The following is a 20,882-nucleotide window of genomic DNA, read 5'->3' as shown; positions in this document are numbered from 1 at the left end:
GGCAGAGGCCCTGTAAGGCTTTACAGGACCTGGAAATCTGGCAAGGGACAGGAAGCCATTGGAGGATGTTTCACTTGGGGACAACACAATTGGATTTGTTATGAAAGCCCGAATCTGGCTGTCGTGTGGGGAGTGGCTGGGGTACATGATTGTCTAATGTCGTAACTCATCTTTCCTACCTGTCAATCTGCTGTGACTCACTAGCCCTCCTTCCAGAACTATCTAGCGATTCTTTCCAAAAGTAAGGATTACAATCCTAATTTTGAGCTGGAGAGATGTCTTAGTGGTTAAGAGAACTGACTGTTTACCAGAGGACCCATGTTCAATTCTCAGCCTGATCAGAACTACCTGTAACTCCAACTTCAGGGACTCAATGCCCTCTGGTGGTCTCGTTGGGAACTATGCATACACAGGACGCACAGACACACATAACCGAAACACCCATACAAATAAACATTTTTTTAAAAAAAATTAAAGCATAATTTTGTTAATTTAAAAATAGCTGTATCTTGCTCAAAACCTTAAAGAACTTCACAAAAGTTATTCATTCAAATAAACCCACTTACTTCCAAAAGGCAAGAGGAGTCACTATAAAAAAAAATGGCCGTGGGGTTGGGGATTTGGCTCAGTGGTAGAGCGCTTGCCTAGGAAGCACAAGGTCCTGGGTTCAATCCCCAGCCCCGAAAAAAAGAAAAGGAAAAAAAAATGGCCGTAAGCAATACAACCACTTAGAGTTCTTGGGAAAATGTTTATAATAAGTTGGAATATCTGTTTTTGCTGTCAGTTTAAGAAATTGACCATTTAAAAAGCCCAGTTTGTTCTCAGGGTTCACACATATTAGTCACAGACTAAGTCACCAGACAGGCTTCACTTCTACACACTTTCAAACTTCTCCTTCATCCTTTTCCCCTCCCTGGCCCTCCCTAGGCACACATGAATGCCCCTTATACTGCTCTGTGCCCACCCCCACCCCTCCGCCCTGTGAATCAGGGCCTGAGCAGAGAGGAAGGCTTGGAACATGTTTCCCAGCATCTCCAATTCAGGTAGAAGAAAACTGAGAAACTCTTTCTCAGAAAGCATTTTAAGCCTTTCTCTATGGCTGTCTAAGTCTGTTAGCTACAGAACTCCATCAAATGTTTTCTAAACTTAGAAAATAAAGCACAGATATTAAATTATCAAATAAAAGCGTTGGTTCCTGTCACTCTTCCCTTGCCTACCACACTCACAGCCTCCAAAACGATGTATGGCCTGCCAGCACTAGTAGCAAAAGTACCCGCGACTTGCAGCGGATTATTAAGAGTAGACCTGGCAGAAAGGCTGAGGAATTTTTGAAGGTTTCGTAATGGAGAAGAGAGCAGTCTCGGTTCTTTGCTCATTTTTGGTTCTTGATGTTTGTTGCAATATTGTCATGTTGCCTCAAACTACAAATTGCTTATTTGGTTTAATGTGCAAGGAAAGAATTGTTTCAAAAAATGTGGAAAAACAAACCGAACTTTCCGGGTAGTCTTAAAAGGCAAACTTCAGTCAACCCGATTCAAGATCAAAGAGACAAAACCACATTCCGAATAGAAACAGATCTTTTAGGGCAGGGGCAATACCTGAAATGTGCTTGCTTACAGTAGTACTCTTCCAACCCTTCCCACTTCTATTTCTTTTCCGAAAAGCCTAGTTTGTATTTTCCCAGCTTCTTCACGAAGTACCTCAGTGTCATCTGTTGGAGGAACCTGCCATACTTGTTTGCGCTAATCAATCCAGCATGTCAAATTGAACCGCTTGTGAGAACACTTAAGGTCCGAGGTGAACGTAGACGCTACCCAAACAAAACAGATTCCGCTCCACAGTAATAATAGTGAAGCACCGTATAGCACCTCCCCCCTGCTTCTTTCAGGCTTCTTACACTCGCAGAGTGTCCCCGCAGAGGAGGGCCAACACAATGTTCATCAGAGCCCAGGGGAGAAGTCAGAACCAGTCTTTCCCTGGCACCTAGCCTCCGTGCAACGCCACGCGCGAACGGCAGTAACCAACTCTTGCAGCTACTTACCGGTTCGCGGTGTGGAATTACCTAGGAATCCTCGGTCTGTGACTCGCAGAACTCCCGCCAAAGTACGGCCAGGCCAGATAGTGTTGAGGGTAAAGTTCTCGGTGCATGCCACGCCAGACCTGAGCTGCTTTTCTTACAGGCTCAAAGTTGGGTGCTCTCAGAGCGCCCGTGGTAATGGGAAGCTCTGGGTGCCCACCGGTTCCACTAAGACGAGCACCCCAGGACCTGGCTAGGGATCCCCCAGAACCCTCGACGGCTTGCTGGAATGAGCAGCAGCTCCGCGAGACCCCGCAGCCCTCACTCACCTCCATTCCAGAGTGCGGATAGCAGCAGCAGCCCCAGCAGTAGTGGGGCCAGAACCATCGCGGGGCCGCGGATCTGGCAGTTCTCTCCGGACAAATGCACGGACACACCAACGTCCCAAACTCGTAGGTCGCCGTCCCAAACTCGCCGGTAACCGAGCGCGCCAGGGGAGCGCCTCAGTCCCGGCCGCCCGGGTAGCAGGCGCCGGAGTGGCAGCGCCGAGTTAGGGATCGGGGGCGTCTTAAGTTGGAAGAGGCGGGGCCAGGGCTTAGGCCTGGGAGGGGCCAGCAGGTTGGAGTGGACAGGGGCGGGTAGGGGGAAGGGCAAAGAGAGCTGAGAAGGAGGGAACTGGAGGAGAGGGCGGGCAGGGGAGGATCCAAGGCCAGGGCCCTAGGGAGGGTGGAGGGGCGGGGCAGAGGTGAATGGAACTTGGGCCAACTCCAGCAGGTTACCCCCCGGCCTGAGTGTGTCGGAAGAGTGGAAGGGAGGTACTGGAGGAGAAGGAAAAGAAGATGGAATAGAGCTAGGGAGGGCGACCATCTTGAGCTAAAAGGATTGAGAGATGGAGAGGAAGGGGAGGGGGCTAAGAAAGAGAATGATCGGGAGGAGGGTCTCTGGCAACTCCGCAACATCGGAGTCTCACTCTGTATGGGTAGGTGGGAGGGCTTGGAAAGGGTAGAGGGAGACTTTGGTAGAGGGCGCTGATGCAGCTCCAAGACCTTTGAGGGTTAGTGGGTCCAGCTGCCTTGGAGGGGCAGCGATTCTGCAGTCCAAGCTCTACTGGCCTGAGAGGTCCTGGCAGCTGCACTCCAGAGGCTGTGGCCACCGTGGCAGCACACACTGCGGTGCCGGGAATTCCTCCTGGCTACTGAATCGGAGTGCAAGAGCGGACCCTGGCGTCAGGTTCTTGCAGCCACCACTGGAGAGGTTAGTTCAGGGAGCACTAAGCCGAGTCTTATAAGGAGGGAGTTTGGAACAGGGATGGAAGAAACAGTGCTTGTAGCGGGAAAGGGTGGAAGGTCCAAGACAGCAGCATCAGATTGTGAATTCTGTTGTGAATTTCAAAGAAACGGAAGGTGCTTTTTCTAGCAATCAAACAAATACTTTAAATTGTGTATGAGGCTTTCTTAAAGGAAATAGAATTATTTGTTTTCTTTGGAGATAAGATCACATTAGGGCCTAGAGTAAATAGCCCCGATGAATTTAAAGTATTTATTACTGAAACTAAGGACAGACACAAGCACTGTGATGCCTACAGTCATCTCCTTGCATCTCTAGCCCTGCAGAAGGACATCAAACCAGAAGGGCAGGATTAAACAGACCCTTGATTGCTGATTGATATGAAAGAGCCCAGTTTACTGTGGATGGTGCCTGGGTAGGTAATCCCGGGATGTATAAGAAAGCAAACTGACCAAGCCAAGGGAGCAAGGCAGTAAACAGAGTTCCTCTATGGCTCCTGCTTAAGTTCTTGCCTCCAGGTTCCTCCCTTGAATTCCTCTGGCTTTCCTTCATGATGCATTCCAATTGTAAGCTGAAACAAACTATTTTCTCCCTAAATTGCTTTTGGTCATCACAGCAATAGACATCTACTTAGGACAGAAAGGGTCTTGCTATGTTACCCAGGCTGGACTTGAATTTGAATATCTGGTTATGCAAACACTCCAGCTTTCTTAGTAACTAGAACTACATGTGCGTGTGCGTGTGCGTGTGCGTGTGCGTGTGCGAGTGTGTGTGCGTGCGTGCGTGCCTGTGTGTGTGTGTGTGTGTGTGTGTGTGTGTGTGTGTCACTATGTCCACTATGTCTTGCTTAAATCTCAGCTTTCTTTTTTTCTTTTAAAGGCAAGGTCTAACTATTTAGCCCTAGCTGGCATGGAATTCACTACGCAAACCAGACTGGTCTCAAATTCAGAGATCCATCTGCTCTGTCTTCCATGTGTTAGATAGAATTAAAGGTGTGTGCCACCATGTTCAGGACAGATGTGACTTTTTTCCTCTTTGGATAATTTCTTTAGCTGCATTGTGTATGGGTGTTTTGACTGCATGCATGTGTGTGCCGGTTACCCATGGAAGTCTGAAGTGGGTGTTGGATCTCCTGGAATGTAGTTATAGAGAGTTGCAAGCCACCAGATGGGCACCATGAATTGAAAATTGGTCCACTGCAAGAGGAACAAGTGCTCTTAACCACTGAGCCAACTTTCCAGCCTCAGATCTGTCTGTTAATGGGGTCTCCCTTGTAGAGTACTGTTTTATAGGTCACCCTAAATGTAGTAAGGATGAAGCATTGGCCATTTTATTAGATTCACAGATTCGGACAGAGGAAATGGATTATCTTTTCTCTGTGGCCTCTGTCTGTGACCTTCAAGTGGCTAGCACCTGGAGTGACCCCAGTGGGAAAGGACCCGAGAGTCTGTGGCCTGGCTTTGCACATCAGCATTATTGGAAGACAGCCATCACAGGCAATATTATCTCTGTCGTTTTTGTGCTGAAGTGGCAGGGCTGAGTAGTAGTAACAGAGATTAAATGGTTCACAAAGCCATATAATCCAGCCCTTTACATAGTCAGCCAAGCCCTGGACTAAAGGTTAGTTCATTTACATAGCTGCTGCCTGCACTGGCATGATTTGGAGACAAGGGCTTTGGACCAAAGGATCTAGACAAGCTTAGAGGAAGTCAGTCGGGCATGGGAGCTCAGAGCTCCAAGAGTGAGCAATCCAGTGACCAAGGTAGACGCTGCTGTGTGCTGCTGAGTGATGGAGCCAGAAGTCAAGTGGCTCTCAGAGTGAAAGCAATGCCAAGCCACACTTGAAGCCACACACCATAAACTCTTCATGAGAGATGTGTCAAAGAGCTTGCAGTTATGTTTGCAAACCTCCACAGCATGCAGACCTAAAACATAAGCTGCATGCCGACCTATAGTATCGCTTACTGTATGCCCAAATGAAATTGTAATTTTTTGACTGCTTTTCTTGTTACCAAGCTACTCGGAGAGAAATGTGAGACAAAATAGAATCAGACTCTATTTTCCATACCTGTTTCCATGTTTGTAGAATGCCCCGTGTACAGCATTTATGCAATTTCAGAGGCCAACAATGTCCTAGAACCCATGACTCAATGACACTACATAGCCCAGAGCCTTAGATCTACTGTTGTTTTTCCGTTGTTATTGTTGTTTGTTTTGTTTTGTTTTTCTTTTTGGTTTTTCAGGAAAGCATTTTTCTGTGCAGATCTGGCTGTTCTGGAACTGGCTTTGTAGACCAGGCTGGCCTCAAACTCAGAGATCTACCTGCCCCTGCCTCCCGAGTGCTGCGATTAAAGGCATACATCACCACCGAACAGCTAGATCTACTGCTTATTAACTAACCAAAGGAGGGATTATCCAGGCCTGTAGTATTATTTATCCAGGGCCAGAGAGGATAATTTCTACTGATTCAGTAGTATAGCTGCCTATAACCAACATAAAGTGTGAGCGTGATCTAGGTATCAAACATGTTTAATACATCAGTGACTGGCTGAAGACTCTCAAAGGCCCCAATTGTGCCAGACCATTCATGAAAGGTTAAGATTCTTCAATGGATGCCACCCCTCCCCTTCTTTGAGATAAGCCATTCGTGCATCTTAAATTTCATTCAAATTTGCTTTATAGCTGAGGACGACCTTGCACTTCAGGTCCCTGTGCCTCACTTCTCTAGTGCCGGGATTACAGATGTGTGCCACTCTACTTGGCTTTGTGTGGAGCTGAGGATCAAACCCAGGGCTTGTTGTGCTTGTGTGGCAAGTACTCTGAGGTACATCCCCAGCCCCATGACGTCATGCTAAACCCAAATCCTGCTCCGTAGCCTCCTAACCACTGTCTCCTGCACTTTTCAGTATTGTTCTTAGTCGGGACCTATAATTTACTCCTGCTTCTGTTCCACTAGCGTACCCTCCCCCAGTAGTGCATCCTCACCCCCAACCCTCCATCCTGTCAGCCAGACTCCCTCATCTACTGCGACATAGTTCAGACTGCCTATTGGCATTGATTGGGATCTAGACATCAAACTGATCCTAGGATACTCTACAAATGACCATGCGGCAAGAAATGACCGTAATCTACTTTCTGTACTAGAAACTTCATTACATAAACGGGCCATTATCTTTAATTTCAGGTATGAACGGATGCCTAGGAGGTGTGGCTGAGACAGTACATGGCTCCTCCAGCAGGGAGCCTTTATCTCACGTCATCTAGTACCAGTTGAGGCCTGTCCCACTCTGGCTGTCGTCCAGCCAGAACCCACACTATAGTCCTTCAGTAACTGCACCTGGGTGTTTCTCTGGTGAATCATATCACCCACACTCATATTCCTGCTCTCCTTGAGTGGGAGTGGAATTCTCCTTGATACCGTAAGAGCATCTAATGTCCTTCTCCAAAGTTTCTGACTTTAAATTTTGAGTCAAGGGATGGAGAGAGATGGTTTAGAGATTAAGAGGCCTGTATGTTCTTCCAGAGGTCCTGAGTTCAATTTTCAGCAACCAGGTGGTGGCTCAGAACCATCTATAATGCGATCTGATGCCCTCTTCTGGTGTGCAGGTGTACGTGCAGATAGAGCACTCATACAATACATAAAATAAATAAATCTTTTCAAAAAATTATTAAAAGGAATTTGGGGTCAAGAGATGATTCCAAGGGGGATATAAGAGGGTAACAGAAAGAGAATGTGATAAAAATAGATTCTGTATATGGGGCATGTGTTCATAATAAACCCATTACTGCATATAATTAATATATGCTAATGACGCACTAGAAAATTAATTAATAATTCTATATCAGCCCTGGTTGCTGCATTTATCTACAGACCTCTAGGCCTCTTCTCATCCACAGAACGTTTCATCCCGTGCTCGATGACCACTTCTTTCACTTCACCGTGACATAGCTCTCGACATGTTCTTCAAGTTTGCTGGGTAACTGGGATGATGCAAAAACAAGGAGAGTCCACTCAGAATGGCGAAAGCCATAAAGGGAAGGTAACATCTTGGGGTTTCATGGGAGGATCAAATAGTGCCTAGGAGCGACCATTCAATGTGCTCCACACCACACTGAGATGACAGTGCACACCCCTTGGGGAAGTAGGTTTATGCTACTGTAATCCCTGGACCTGTAATCCCTGGACCTGTCTTGTCAGAGTTCCTATTGCTGCAATGAAACAGCATGACTAAGCAACCTGGGTAGGGAACAACTTATTTGACTTTTCACATCACTGCTCACCATGGAAGGATGTCTGGACAGGAACCCGAACAGAGCAAAGACCTGGAGGCAGGAGCTGATACTGATGCCATGGAGGGGTGCTGCTTACTGGCTTGCTCTCTTGGCTTGTTCAGCCTGCTTTCTACAGAACCAAGGACAACACCAGCCCAGGGATAGCATTACCTGCCCTGGGCTGGGCCTCATCAATCCCTAATAAGTGCCCTGTGTGCTTGCCTACAGTCTGATCTTATGGAGGGATTTTTCTCAATTGAAGTCCTCTCCCCTCAGATGACAATAGCTTGTGTCAAGTTGACGTAAAATTAGCCAGCACAGGAACTGAATTGAATACAAGTAATGTTGCAGCTGTATAAGTAGGTCTTAAAGAAGGCTTAACTTTCAACATCTCATTGATTCCTTTAGGAAGCCGTGGACTATGACCTGCTTAATTTCAGGTATCATCTGGCGTGTATGAAGCACTGCTGAGACGATGCATAGCTCCTCCAGCAGGGAGCCTCTAGCTCATAGAGTCCAGGCCTGGACCACTCGGGTTGAGGCCTGGACTGCTCTGGCTATGGACTGTTCCTCCCCAGAACTCACACTACAGTCCTTTAGTAACTGCATCCAGGTTTTCTCTTCCTGACTCATACCACCCACCCTCACATTCTTGCCTGTCTCTCACCAAAGTAGTAACGAAAGAATGTGCGCCATAATCCAAGGTGATCTGGGGTAAGAGATACAGAGGGGTGAGGTGCCCTCTGTAAGGAAGCGACCAGACGCACCCAAGCATATCTGAACCCAGGAATCCTAATGTGGAGGCTCAGGGGGATTTTTCTGTCTGCTGCCTTCACAGGCATTGTCCTAAGGCAACATCGGTCTCAACCACAGAGTCCAGGTGCAAATCATCTCTCTCCCTGTTTTCTATCAACAATGCTGACAAGCTGGCATGGATCTCCCTGATCCTCCTCAGACCTATGATTACAAAGCAACATTATAAATGAGTGTGCTTCATGCCGTTGGCTGGTGCTCAAGGCCATACAGAGACTTTAGCAAAGCCTCTCAGGCCAATTCCAAGCCTGCTGGAAGGAATCCACCCAGCACAGTGGCTCCTGAAGTTGTTGAAAGTGAAATGGCACTAGTAAAAGGCCGTCAGCGAACACAGTAATGGGAAAAGGGTATTGTATTTTGTAGAGTATTGACCTCTCCATTCCCACCTCTGTAAGATCATCCATCCGATAGGCTGAAAAGCTTACTAGTAGCAAACCTCCCAGCCCCACCCAATTAGAAATGATACAGTACCACGGAAAGCTATGTTTTACTGTACTGAACAACATATGGACGAGAACTATTGATATGTATAGTTTCTTGGGAAATGCGATGTTGTGTATATAAAAGAATCCTTTTTGCTATTTATTTTAGATTTAATTATTTGTTTTGATTGTGTGTGTGTGTGTGTGTGTGTGTGTGTGTGTGTGTGTGTAAAACAGAGTCTCACATAGGCCAGGCTAGTTTCAAACTCACTAGGCAACGCTGACAATGACCTTTAACTTCTAATCCTCCTGCCCCATGTGAGAGTCCTTCTACTGTCCTAGGAAAAGCATGAGAAATGCAAGTTCCCAAGCACTTCTCCGTAGCCTCTGCTTCAGTTCCTTCCCTGAGGTTCCTGCCTTGACTTCCTGCCCTGATTTCCTGAATGACGTAAGATAAAATGAACCATTTGCTTCAAAAGTTGTCTTTGGTCATTTTACCACAGCAATAGGGAGCTAAGATAGATATTTCAGAGAGGGGCTATCAGAGTAGGTCTTGCCATCATGTAGGATGAAACCACAAAGAAGCATCCTAAGAGATTTGCTCAGGGAAACAAATGTCCATCCATGACAGTTGAGATAACCTTTTTTAGTGACTCCCTAATTGGACAGCCAGCGATGTGTTTTGTGTTCCTCAGGGCTAGGATGAAGAGTACTGGTCTTTAGCCCTGTCTGGAGAGAGGATAAAGAAAAGAGGACAAGGGTAGGTTAAGAAGACACAACAAATGTTGCACTGGCTGTCACTTTACAACCAAATGCAACCAACTCGCAGACAGATGGATACGTCCACTCAGCCACACAGTGTATTTTATGACAAGTTGTACAATCAAAAATTCAATAGAACGGTCCATGGGAAAGAGAAAAAGAGGACAACTTATCTTTTTTTAAGATTTATTTATTTCTTATACGTGAGTACACTGTAGCTATCTTCAGACACACCCGAAGAGGGTATCGGATCCCATGACAGATGGTTGTGAGCCACCATGTGGTTGCTGGGATTTGAACTCAGGACCTTTGGAATAGCAGTCAGTGTTCTTAACCACTGAGCCATCTCTCCAGCCCAAGAGGACAACTTATAAATGTCTCCTTCTGCCTTGCTCCTATTGGCTGTTAGATCCTGAAGAAACTCAGGACACAGGGTTAACTGAGGTGCCTATTACCACATCAAATCAAACACTGGCCACCAGACTCTTCCAGCATCCCTTGTGGCTGTAATAGAGTCCTGGCTTCTCTCAGCACTTCTCACCCACCCCAATCCTAAATCCCTCCAGCTCCACAGTTAGCTTCCCTTCCCCCACCTTTTTTCCCTATATAACCCAGCCATTTTGGCCACAGGTTGCTTGGTTCCCAGCTTCTCTCTTAGTCCTCCTGGCTCTGCTCTTGATCTCTTTTGGCTTGCTTGTGCTTCTCTCTTTTCTCTCTTGTCCCCCTTCCCTCCCCAATCCTCTCATGGCCTGGTCTATTCTGCAGCCTGTGTTCAGTATTCAGTGCAGACTCTTCCAGTCTCTGGCTGTTCTTTCCCTCAGATCTATGATAAAAACCTCCTCAACCATATCTAGGAGTGCTCATGTCCTTGTTTTCATTCATTGACCAGTTTGCTCCCTAACGTTTTGGGTTTCTAAGTATGGCCTCTTCAGAAGCCAACTCCCATATCCCTCATCCAAGGCTGGCAGTAGCAGAAGATATCACAGACTCGAGTATGATAGTGGCTTGGTTGCTCAGAGCATCGTGGAGAGTTGGGTGTCCTTCTATTCCAAGTGACTACTGGTGTGGTTGATGGTGTTATAGGCAGCCTGTGAAGGGGAAGGGGTAGAGAGGATGGAGAATGATGAGTGCTCTTTGTTGGGTTCCTGCATTGATATGTAAAATACGCACCTCAGCCCCTTGTCTCAGGTCAGAAACACACACACACACACACACACACCCGCAACACTTTTCTGTTCGTTTTTTCCAGATAGCCTTGTTGGTGATAGAAAGACCTTTGCAGGATGGTGAGGTTTTGCGGGAAGGAATGAAGAGGTCGGAGCAGAGCATGTGGAATATGAGTGTTAATTTAACCGTTTTTGAATATCCAGGCAGAAAATTTTAGCTAAACAGGCATTCCACTCACCAAGTTCTATGAGCTTCCTTTTGGAGTGCAGCCTCAAATTCTGTAGGATGACATTCCAAGAAAAGAAATAAGAATGAACTAAAATATCAAGGTGTGTGTTACAATCGACAATTAAAATGAAGGTATCAAATTCCAACTAACTGCCTTTGGGGCAGAGAAGTAGAGTGGAGCTCTATTCTTTAGGCAGTGAGAGGCCCGCCATTTTTTTATGACCAAGAGCAGTTAAGGGACTAAAGCCCATCTTGGGTGGTGGGGGTGTGTGATTTCCGGGCAGAATGTTTTCCTTGCAATCTTGAGAAAATGAGCGGCCTCCCTTGCGCTCCCATTCCTCAGTGAGGAGGCACACATCCCCTTTTGAGATGAGGAGGAAACTCAACCAGCTGGAAAAAATTACCTAACTTAACTTAAAATTGAGAAGATAGCTCAGGATCTCAGAGATTTATTTTGTTAGAGAGGTAAAGTCGTTAAATGACTGCCTTCGTAGGCACTCGCACAGACACCCTTTCCAACTGCGCAGGCGCCAGGTCCTCTCCGCTGCCGCGCGTCCCCGCTTTGCTCTGTGGTGGCGCGAGGCAGGTCGGGAAATCCAAGATGGATACATTCATTTGAGTTCTTCGCCAATTTTTGGTATCACGCTGCGGCCCATTCTTCCTCCGACATCAGAGAGGGAAAAGGGATGAGAAACTGTGGCGACGAGGAGCCATCGTGACCGTCTTGCCGCTGCTCTCGGGCCTTCGGGGCCCCTGTGCCTCCGGGGAGCAGCCGGGGCTCGCAAGCGCCTGACGCGTCCCGAGTCACTCAGGTGCGGGCCGGCCGGGTAGCGCATCACTGCAACTTGGTGTTGGAATTTCGATGCACCGGGTGACCCAACGGCTGAGCGCTCTGGGGCGGGCCTTGAGAGCGTGCTGGGGTGAGAGGAACCCGAGTCTCAGACTGGGCTTTTCCGGTTGGGCCGACGCGACCCGCGCACTGAGCCAGATGCTCCGGCCGCTGCGCCTGTAGCGCGGTTTACTCAAATGCACGGAAAGCCTATTTTTGTAGACCCAACTCAGGGTCCCGCTGTTTGCATATGTATCTAGTAACCAGTAATAACAGTTTTACTTCTAGCATGTCAACTCCGTGCTTTGATGTGGCCTGTAACGAATAACAAGTTTAACAACTTTTGGAGACCTGTGAAAGTATTAAGTATGATGCCTTTGGGCTAAAAGACGTCGAACTGTGAAAATGATGCTGTAAAAAGCAATCCTGTAGGTTTGTTTTAAGCTACAAGGGGATGACATTACATGTTTGCACAAGGAAAAGTCCGGCAGAGTTGCAAGTTCTTTAATGTTACCTGCTTTGTTGAATAGAATTTGGAAAGGCCAGCCACACCTTGGAATTTTTTTCCTACTTTGTATAAGGCATATGTGGTTCAGTTAAGTTCTGTTCTCAATATTGATTTTATTTCTAGGAGGTGAGGTAATCATATCAGTGATAACATTTACGTCACAGCAAGGAAGACTTTGTAGCAATAGAGGGCTTCGTATAAACTAGAGGCTTTCAGGTGATTGTAAAAAAAAAAAGAAAAAAGATGTCTAAAAGCTTCAGGTGAGAGCTTCAAGTCAAGTTTAGTTAGCAGTTGTTAATCTTACCTTCCTTTCCAAACACTAACAGTTGGTTGTAGTGTTGCTATCAAATGCTGTTGTAGACGTTTTCTCAAAGACAAAACTTGCACAAACTATGCCACAGAATGTTAGAATGTTAGCTATCTTTACATCCAGTGTGTTGAAATGTCTGCGAGGTAGACCAGCATGTTTCTGACATAGCTCCATCCGGGCCTTTGTAGTGATAAGTTAGTTTTGATTAGAAGGCTGACAAGGATGTGTTTGATTTCACACAGAAATAATGTTGATATTTGGAACCCATGTCGAACTTCTCTGAAGAAAGGGCAACGATGATTGCAGCCGGGGATCTGCAGGAATTCGTTCCTTTTGGTCGAGACCACTGCAAGCACCACCCTAATGCTCTGAACCTTCAGCTTCGTCAGCTGCAGCCAGCTTCTGAGTTATGGTCTTCCGATGGTGCAGCTGGCTTGGTGGGATCTCTTCAGGAGGTTACGATCCATGAGAAACAGAAGGTTTTATTAAGATTCTCATCATACATTTGAAACACGGAATGAATGAGTGTAAAGCTTCCTGTATGCATGTGAGAAATACGCGTGTGTTGGCACTTGGTTAAAAGCTAGTGTTTGGTAATTTCAGTCAGTGCTGAAACACGGTGCTGCCTACTTAGGCATGCTGTGTAACTTGTAAAGAGAGTTGATTACTTCAATCATGGCTCACTTTAAACTATCTTCACTTCATATGTGGATAATCAGGTTTTATACTCTTTGGTGACTAAATGCTAGAGATTCGAAATGGTACCTGCAACACACGTTTCTAGAAGAGGGTTGATGTCACATAAGAGTGTTAGAGTAGCAGTACCTTTTTTTTTTTTTTTTTTTTTTTTTGAGTTGGAGCCTCACTGAGTAGCCCAGGTTGGCCCTGGAATTTTGACCCTCTCTCTCAGTCTTCAGAATATTGGAATTAGATGTGTGTGCCACAATGCCTGGCAAATCTCTTAATTATGGAGATGAGATGCAAAAGTACGTCAGAAAAATGACACTAGAACAAAGTAGTTCCTATGTATCATCCCTCACCCAGCTCCTGATTTTTTGGGGGTGGAAGTGGGTGTGGAGGACTCATGCTGGGGCCAAACCAATGTCATGGCCTTGTTGCCTTGAGAGAGAAACACTCTTCCACCAAGCTGTTCCTCTCTTCTGCTGCTGCACCTCATCTTCACATGCCTTTGAAATCAAATCTCTTGGTGTGTACATAGGTAGAAATCAGAAACTTTCTAGCTTCCATTCATCTTATGTGTGGGACAAGGGAAAGAGGACGACTGTGTTTGCAGCTGTGAAGCAGGGAAGTCCACACTGCATCAAGTCCCCCATAGAGTCCCATGTGCACCTCTGTCTGTTTTCTGCCTTCTACATACACTTAATACATACTTTTAGTTTCCCTTCAAGCATGGATTTTATCTTATGCTCTATATGTAAGATATACTTTTTGTGTGCCTGTGTTATTGGCAGAGCAATACTAGGGACCTAGAAGTATAAAATAAAACACTATAGAGGAATTTTGAGTCAGTTTTTAAACTGCTTGTATGGCTGCACCATGTGTGTGCAGTGCCCATATGGGCCAGAAGAGGGCGTCGGATCTCTTGGAACTGAAGTTACAGACAGTTGTGTAGGTGCTGAGAATCAAACCCCAGTCTTCTAGAAGAGCAGCTAGTGCTCTTAACCACTGAACCATCTCTCCTACCTCTCTTATGTTATCTCGAGAATCCCCTGATAGAATGTACCCCCTTTGCTAATTCACCCATTCTGCTCATCTCTGTATAGCCATCCTTTGAGGAGTTAGTCTTGGGCTGAGTCTTAATTCACAGGCAAATCTTACTCCAGACTCCTGAAAAGGAAGGAAGAAGTGCTTAGCATGTCCTGTGTGTTCATTTTTAAGGAAAGCTGGCAGTTAAGAAAAGGCGTGAGCGAGATTGGAGATGCAGCCGACTATGATGAAGAGCTCTATGTGGCTGGGAACATGGTTATCTGGAGCAAAGGGAGTAAAAGCCAGGCCTTGGCAGTGTACAAAGCCTTCACAGTGGACAGCACTGTTCAGCAGGTGAGTTCATTGAGTTTGCACAGCTATCAGCTCTTAATATAGCTGGGAAAGAAGTTTGTGTTTTAAAATAACAAATAACAGTGTAACAGTTGTGGCAGTTGATTGTACATTATGTCATGTAGTGGAGACTGGCAGGAAAGTAAGATTTTCAGTTTTTCCATCATGACATGGTCTCTGTAGCCCAGGCTGGCCTGGTACTTGAGATCCCCCTGCCCCAGCCTCTGAGTATGACAGGCACCTATCACTGTATCTGGTTATCAATTCTTATATTTTTGGTTATAAGCATAGCATTTAACTTCTGAGCCATCTTTCTAACCTTCTTATTCTTTATACTCTTACTCTTCACATTATTCTTTGCTAGTGATACAATCTTTTATTTACTTCTCTTTCTTCTTTTTTTTTTTTTTTTTTTTTTTTTTTGAGACAGGTCTCTACATAGCCCTGGCTGTCCTGGAACTTTCTCTGTATTATAAGCTGGCCTTGAACTCACAAAGATCCCATTGCTTCTGCCTCTTGAATGCTGATATTAAAGGTGAACCCAGCACAGTCTTATTTTTATTGCTATTTGTAGTACTGAGGACTGAGTTTAGACCCTTTTATATGCAAGGCAAGCACTTCATACACACACACACACACACACACACACACACACATACACACACACACACACACACACACACACACACACCCCGCATTGCAAATACTATTTTAATACTAGATGTGAGACTTAAAATTTGTTCTTATCAACAAAAATTATATGAGATTAAAAAATCCCTTAAAACACATTACTATAATTCATTTCTAGATATTGAGTACATAAAAATTATTAGATTCATAGTGAAAGCAAATTCAACCTGATTTGGTACTATTGTAGTTGTTGAGATCATTTTCTAAAAAAAAAATTATAGAAGAAATTAAGCACTTACTATTTAGGAAGATAAGCAATTTATCACTGTTTGATGAAGGAAACTCTGATTGAAGAATACCAACCTCTAAATGTAAAAGAAATGGTAGAATCTGAAATCATTTTGTAGCTTCCAGTGTGCTAATCAGTTCAGGCATGGTTGTAATGGTTATTAACACAGTTGCAGAAAAGGAAAATACATGACAGCAAGGTATTACTTGCTAAGTGTAAGAAACAAATGAATATTTTTTTCAAAATTGTTTTTGGTCTCTAGCTCAACGAAATAGGTTCAGCTTAACTTATGTACCTCTGGCTGGTTGTAATAAAGGAAAAATGTGATGTTTAAGTATTTTCTTTTGAGAAATATTTAATGTGAATGTTTAGATCTAGTTTCTAGGGGTGCAAATTCTAAAGTAGCCTAAGATTTGAGGAATGCTTAGAGGTTATTTATTGATGGCTCTGGCCAGAAAGATGGCTAGGCTGATAAAGGCACTTTCTTCTAAGCCTGACAACCTGAGTTTAATCCACAGGAACCAATGCTGGAGAGAGTGAACCGACTTCTGCAGGTTGTCCTTTGACCGCTATAAGTGTGCTGTGGTACATACAAAATAAATATTAAATGTACTCATGAAGAACAGAGGCTAGGTGTGGCTGTGTTCTCTTTTAATTCTAGTACTTAGGAGGCAGAGCCAGGTGGATCTCTGTGCATTTGAGGTCAGCCTGGGCATAGCCAGTTACAGGACAGCAAGGACTCTGTAGAGAAACCTTGATTCAAAAATAAATGAATAAGAAAAAAAAAAGCTAGCTGGCCAGAGGTGGTGAATGCCTGTACTCCTAGCAGTTGGGAAATTGGGAGGCAGAGGCAGGTAGATCTCTGAATTCAGGGTGAGCCTTGTCTACAGAGCAAGTTCCAGAACAGCCAGGGCTACACAGAGAAACAAAACAAAACAAAAAAATGGCTGATAATTATGGAAGCTGTGGATGCAGATAAATTGTATTTCCTTTGTGTGTATATTTGAAACTTTCTGTAATAAAGTTTAAAAGAAAAAAAATACCAAAGAGAGCAACTAGAGGACTCTGGAATTTGGGAATGTTTACATTGTGGTCTCTTAAAAAGTAAATCAGGGAGGAAGAAAAAGTAAGAACTGTTCCGGATGGCAGACACTAAAATGACATCACCACATTCCTTTATTTCTTGAACAGAGTTGTACTATGTTCTCAGGCTGTCCTTAAAGGAGAAATCCCCCAGCCTCAGCCTCTCTCTGTAGTGCTGTGATTACAGGCATGTGTTGCAAATGCCAAGCCAAATGCAGTATTTTTGAACCTTGTTAAATGAACTTTGTTTGAATTCTGGTTCTAAAAAAACTATGTAAAAAAATGACTCTTGGGGGAGGGGGAGGTGTTAGAAAAGTTTAAAGAATGTTTCACTGTAAAGTGATATTAGTATTTTTCTCTCTAGGCTGATAGTTTTGAGAGTTCTTAACAAAACATCCTCACCTGGGCCTCGGTGGTGCACACCTTTAATCTCAGAACTTGGGAGGTAGCAGCTGGAGAATCTCAGTTTGAGGCAGCTTTGCCTACATACTGAGTTCCAGGCTCATATTGAGTCTCAAAAGCAAACAAAAAGAGAGCATCTTTAGCTTTTAAATTGAAATTACTTAGTAGCATTTTAATATTTTAGGATCATGGCAGACTATATACACACAACACAAAATTTATGCTTTATACCATTTTCAAGGGTTCAATTTAGTAGCATTAATGGAGAAACTGTTTTCTAACATTCTTTTAATGTGAGCATAGTCTGAGATCTGCTGAGTCACTCAAGCTCTCTCATAATCCTTGCTTTTGTAAGATGCAGGGTTTGCACAGCCTGGGCTGATGTTTGAGCTGGAACTGCAAGATTTGTGTCAACTGAGTCTTTTGGTTATTTTGTTCCTTTCTCTTAAGATTTAATTGTATTCATAAGTCTTCTTAGAATATGTAGCATTATGTGTTCTAATCTTTTTTTTTTTTTAAATATTTTATTTTTTATTTATCATATATGAGTACACTGTAGCTGTCTTCAGACACACCAGAAGAGGGCATCAGATCTCATTACAGATGGTTGTGAGCCACCATGTGGTTGCTGGGATTTGAACTCAGGACCTCTGGAAGAGCAGTCAGTGCTCTTAACCTCTGAGCCACCTCTCCAGTCCGTGTTCTAATCTTTTTGTTACTCTTGTTTGTTTCCATGGTATGTATGACTCTGTGTGTGTGTGTGTGTGTGTGTGTGTGTGTGTGTGTGTGAGAGAGAGAGAGAGAGAGAGAGAGAGAGAGAGAGAGAATTGTATTGAGCTGAGGAAGTGAACTATGTAAATACTGTTTCCGATGCCATTAGCTTGTGATGATTATTTAGATGTAATTTTCTTAGACAAACATTTTGTTTTGGTTTTAGGCATTGTGGTGTGACTTCATTATATCACAGGATAAGTCCGAAAAGATCTATAGTAAGTTTCTTTATGAAATTTTATTTCCCATGATTCTAAATATTTATCTCACTGTGTGATACATTTATAAGCAACTCTTAATCACAGTGGTTCAGTCTTAATGTTTTCATAAGGTATTGAACTTTGGCTGTTTGGATTGAACTGTTTAGCAGGAAAATCAGCAACCTGTAAATCTTGTACTCTTTCCTTTCAGAGAGCCATGAACTAGAGAAATGCATATGTATATTACAGAGCTCGTGTATGAACATGCACAGCATAGACGGGAAGGATTACATAGCTTCCTTACCATTTCAGGTAAACTCAGTGCTTTAAGTTTTTGGTGTGTGTTAACATATAATTATGTGTTACAGATTTTTATGTAATCTCATATGTCAAGGGTGTTAGTTTTTACTTAACTGAATTTCAGTAGTTTTAGTTCACCATGTGACTAACCTTTCCACAAAAATAATTTTGTACTGAAGTAAATTATGAATTATGAGATGTTTGTCAGTTTAATGTGTTTACAAAGTCATGTTGGCTCTATTACATTAGGCATGAATAGTGTTGGCCTTTTTTGTGTCACATCGTCTTTTAGTGCTCAGGGCTGTTACACCCTGCACTGATGACACCAGCCGCAGTTTCACACTGAGCACCTGGTCTGTGGGTTTGAGTTTTGTCTTAGAGTTGTTTGTTAAAAGTCATAGGTTTTGAAATACTGCATTTCCTGATTATATTACTTGAAGCCCTCAGTAAATCCAAAAAGAATGTTACATTATTCTGTCTGAAAGCTTTGCTTAAACTGTAGTTTTCTTACTTCTGCTCCTCACCCTCTTATTGATAGGTGGCAAACGTGTGGGCCACTAAGTATGGCTTGCTGTTTGAACGAAGCAGTTCTTCACATGAGGTGCCTCCAAGTCTACCTAGGTATTTACTTTATTCTGTTCAGAATATTATTTCTTGGGCTTTTATAGTGTTGATTCTGAAGTAAACTTGTCAACCTAAAGGTTTGGGCTGGGGAAGATATCCATAAGTATTACACCATTTCGTGCCAGTTTGGTCAGCGTGAGAACTTACTCAGCATCCCTTGCTCTCCTGGGGAACACTGGGCAGTAACTGAAGGAGGAGGACAGGGCTCAGTTCTTAGCTCCACCATGTCTTCATTGCACTGCTTTAGACAGACCGTATCACTTGCTAGTCTTCATCTTCTTACTTGTTTCAGGAATGTTCTTAGTTAGCTCTCGGGATCCTGCAGACTCTCACAGGGTGGCCACCCAGTGTCTTAAGAGCACAGTCTGGTGATGTTTATTGACCATGTGCCTGCTGAGAGGAGGAACGTGCAGAACAAACATAGGGCACAGCAGCAGATGCTTGCTGTGTGAGAAAAGCTTGCCGATTTTCATCTCTGCATTGATAGAAAAGCCAGTCCTCCTCTTTAACTTTCTGAAAATTTCAGACTTAATTATTTGAAGTACTTTTCTTTTAAAAAAATATATCCATTTATATACAAGTGTAGGAGGCTAAATGTCTTGGCTACTGTAGACACACTGTGACTAGGAGAGTTAAAGGAGGCTTATCTCATACTGTTGTCAGTCTCTGGATTCTGTCAGGGGTGGCTGCTCTTTGTGGATTTCCCCAGGACATAGTCAACTTCCTTCTATGTGTGAGTGTATAGAATTATTACAGGAAGAGTTTTAGAACGAAACAGAGGATGCCGTGACAGACAGTATGTGAAGAATTAGAATTGAGATGGTAACTGTGATAGAAGCTTGACAGGGATTGAGGAAGGAAGGACCTATTTTGCGTCATGATTTCAGCCCTTTGTTCAGGGAAGGTGTGGCAGAGTTCGTGTTGGAAGGGCTCTGTGGCAGAGGCTCTGTACGTCTGGGCAGACCTGGAAGTGAAATGAGGGATTGGAAACAGGGCTGGGCAGTAGCCCTAAGACCCTCTTTTCTTAAAGGCTCCACAGCCTCCTAAAGCAGTGCTACAGTTGAGGACCAGGTGTTCACACATGGCCCTCTGAGGGCATTGCGTGTCCAGTGGTAACAGTAGGTTTGCAGTTGCTTGTTGTATACACAGTCATCTTGTTGGTAATCGGTTGTGTGTGTGTGTTTGTTGCTAGAGAGCCTTTGCCTACCATGTTCAGCATGCTGCACCCTCTGGATGAGATAACTCCACTTGTTTGTAAATCCGGAAGTAAGTGCACTTTTATACTCCTTTATGTAAGCTCTGTTTTGACATTGAGGGCATTGATAGAGGGAGGAAGTTAAAAAGTTTATTTTAAAACTGACTTGTTTTATTAGAAGGTAGTTTAAGCATATTATAGAAGTAACTTTTATCTTGAAAATAATTCATTGAAAGCAAGGATAACAGTTATCTCAGCAAAGCCAAGATGTACATATCTTGGAGGGACACTGACATTTGTTAATTTGCTTGTGTGTCTTTCCTTTAAAAATAAGAAAGTAAGTGATACTTTGATGAAATAAAGTTTTATTTTTTTAAGGGTACATTCATAGGTCCTGATTGCTGGGCACATTTTATTATTTTACTGCCTTTGTTAAAGATTCTTGATGTTTGCACCTTGAATATTTTTAAAGTATCGTTGTACACTTGGCTTTAAATTTAGGCTTTATGACACATGAATAAGCATCTACAAATAATAGACTGAAGGGCTAGAAGGGCATTTATAGAGTCCTCGGTCATTTTACTTGTACATTCCAAGCACTACTGAGGTGTTTCCTTCTGATCATGACTCCAATAGCCACTGGCTAAACCAAGCCTCTGTCCTGTTCAAGTAAATCACACCAGCTCTCTTGAAAGGTTATACCAAAAAAAAAAAA

General features: G+C 43.9%; 2 protein-coding genes across 6 annotated transcripts in view; one reads left to right on the top strand and one right to left on the bottom strand.

The window, feature by feature from the left end:
• Mertk (MER proto-oncogene, tyrosine kinase) overlaps positions 1 to 3,081 on the bottom strand; it is a 106,431-nt gene extending 103,350 nt beyond the window's left edge. The window contains exon 1 of one of the 2 annotated variants that reach the window (XM_063284527.1): positions 2,347 to 3,081. In XM_063284527.1, coding sequence (XP_063140597.1) covers positions 2,347 to 2,404 — 58 coding nt within the window. In that variant the 5' untranslated portion in view covers positions 2,405 to 3,081. 2 annotated transcript variants of the gene reach the window in all.
• Positions 3,082 to 11,552: 8,471 nt separating this feature from the next.
• Positions 11,553 to 20,882, top strand: part of Anapc1 (anaphase promoting complex subunit 1) — an 80,115-nt gene continuing 70,785 nt past the window's right edge. Inside the window, exons 1-7 of one of the 4 annotated variants that reach the window (NM_001107771.1) lie at positions 11,553 to 11,780; positions 12,858 to 13,094; positions 14,515 to 14,676; positions 18,015 to 18,066; positions 18,260 to 18,360; positions 18,887 to 18,969; positions 20,165 to 20,238. In NM_001107771.1, the coding sequence (NP_001101241.1) occupies positions 12,882 to 13,094; positions 14,515 to 14,676; positions 18,015 to 18,066; positions 18,260 to 18,360; positions 18,887 to 18,969; positions 20,165 to 20,238 (685 nt within the window). In that variant the 5' untranslated portion in view covers positions 11,553 to 11,780; positions 12,858 to 12,881. Of the gene's footprint in view, positions 11,781 to 11,869; positions 11,889 to 11,918; positions 12,226 to 12,857; positions 13,095 to 14,514; positions 14,677 to 15,103; positions 15,209 to 18,014; positions 18,067 to 18,259; positions 18,361 to 18,886; positions 18,970 to 20,164; positions 20,239 to 20,882 lie in introns of those variants that run through there. The other 3 variants (XM_008762177.4, XM_006234973.5, XM_063283753.1) reach the window with 3 other exon arrangements.

Source organism: Rattus norvegicus, chromosome 3, assembly GCF_036323735.1.
Source record: "Rattus norvegicus strain BN/NHsdMcwi chromosome 3, GRCr8, whole genome shotgun sequence".
NCBI classification, from domain to species: domain Eukaryota; kingdom Metazoa; phylum Chordata; class Mammalia; order Rodentia; family Muridae; genus Rattus; species Rattus norvegicus.
Note: the sequence above shows the minus strand (reverse complement) of the source record. Positions and strands in the feature narration are given on the sequence as shown.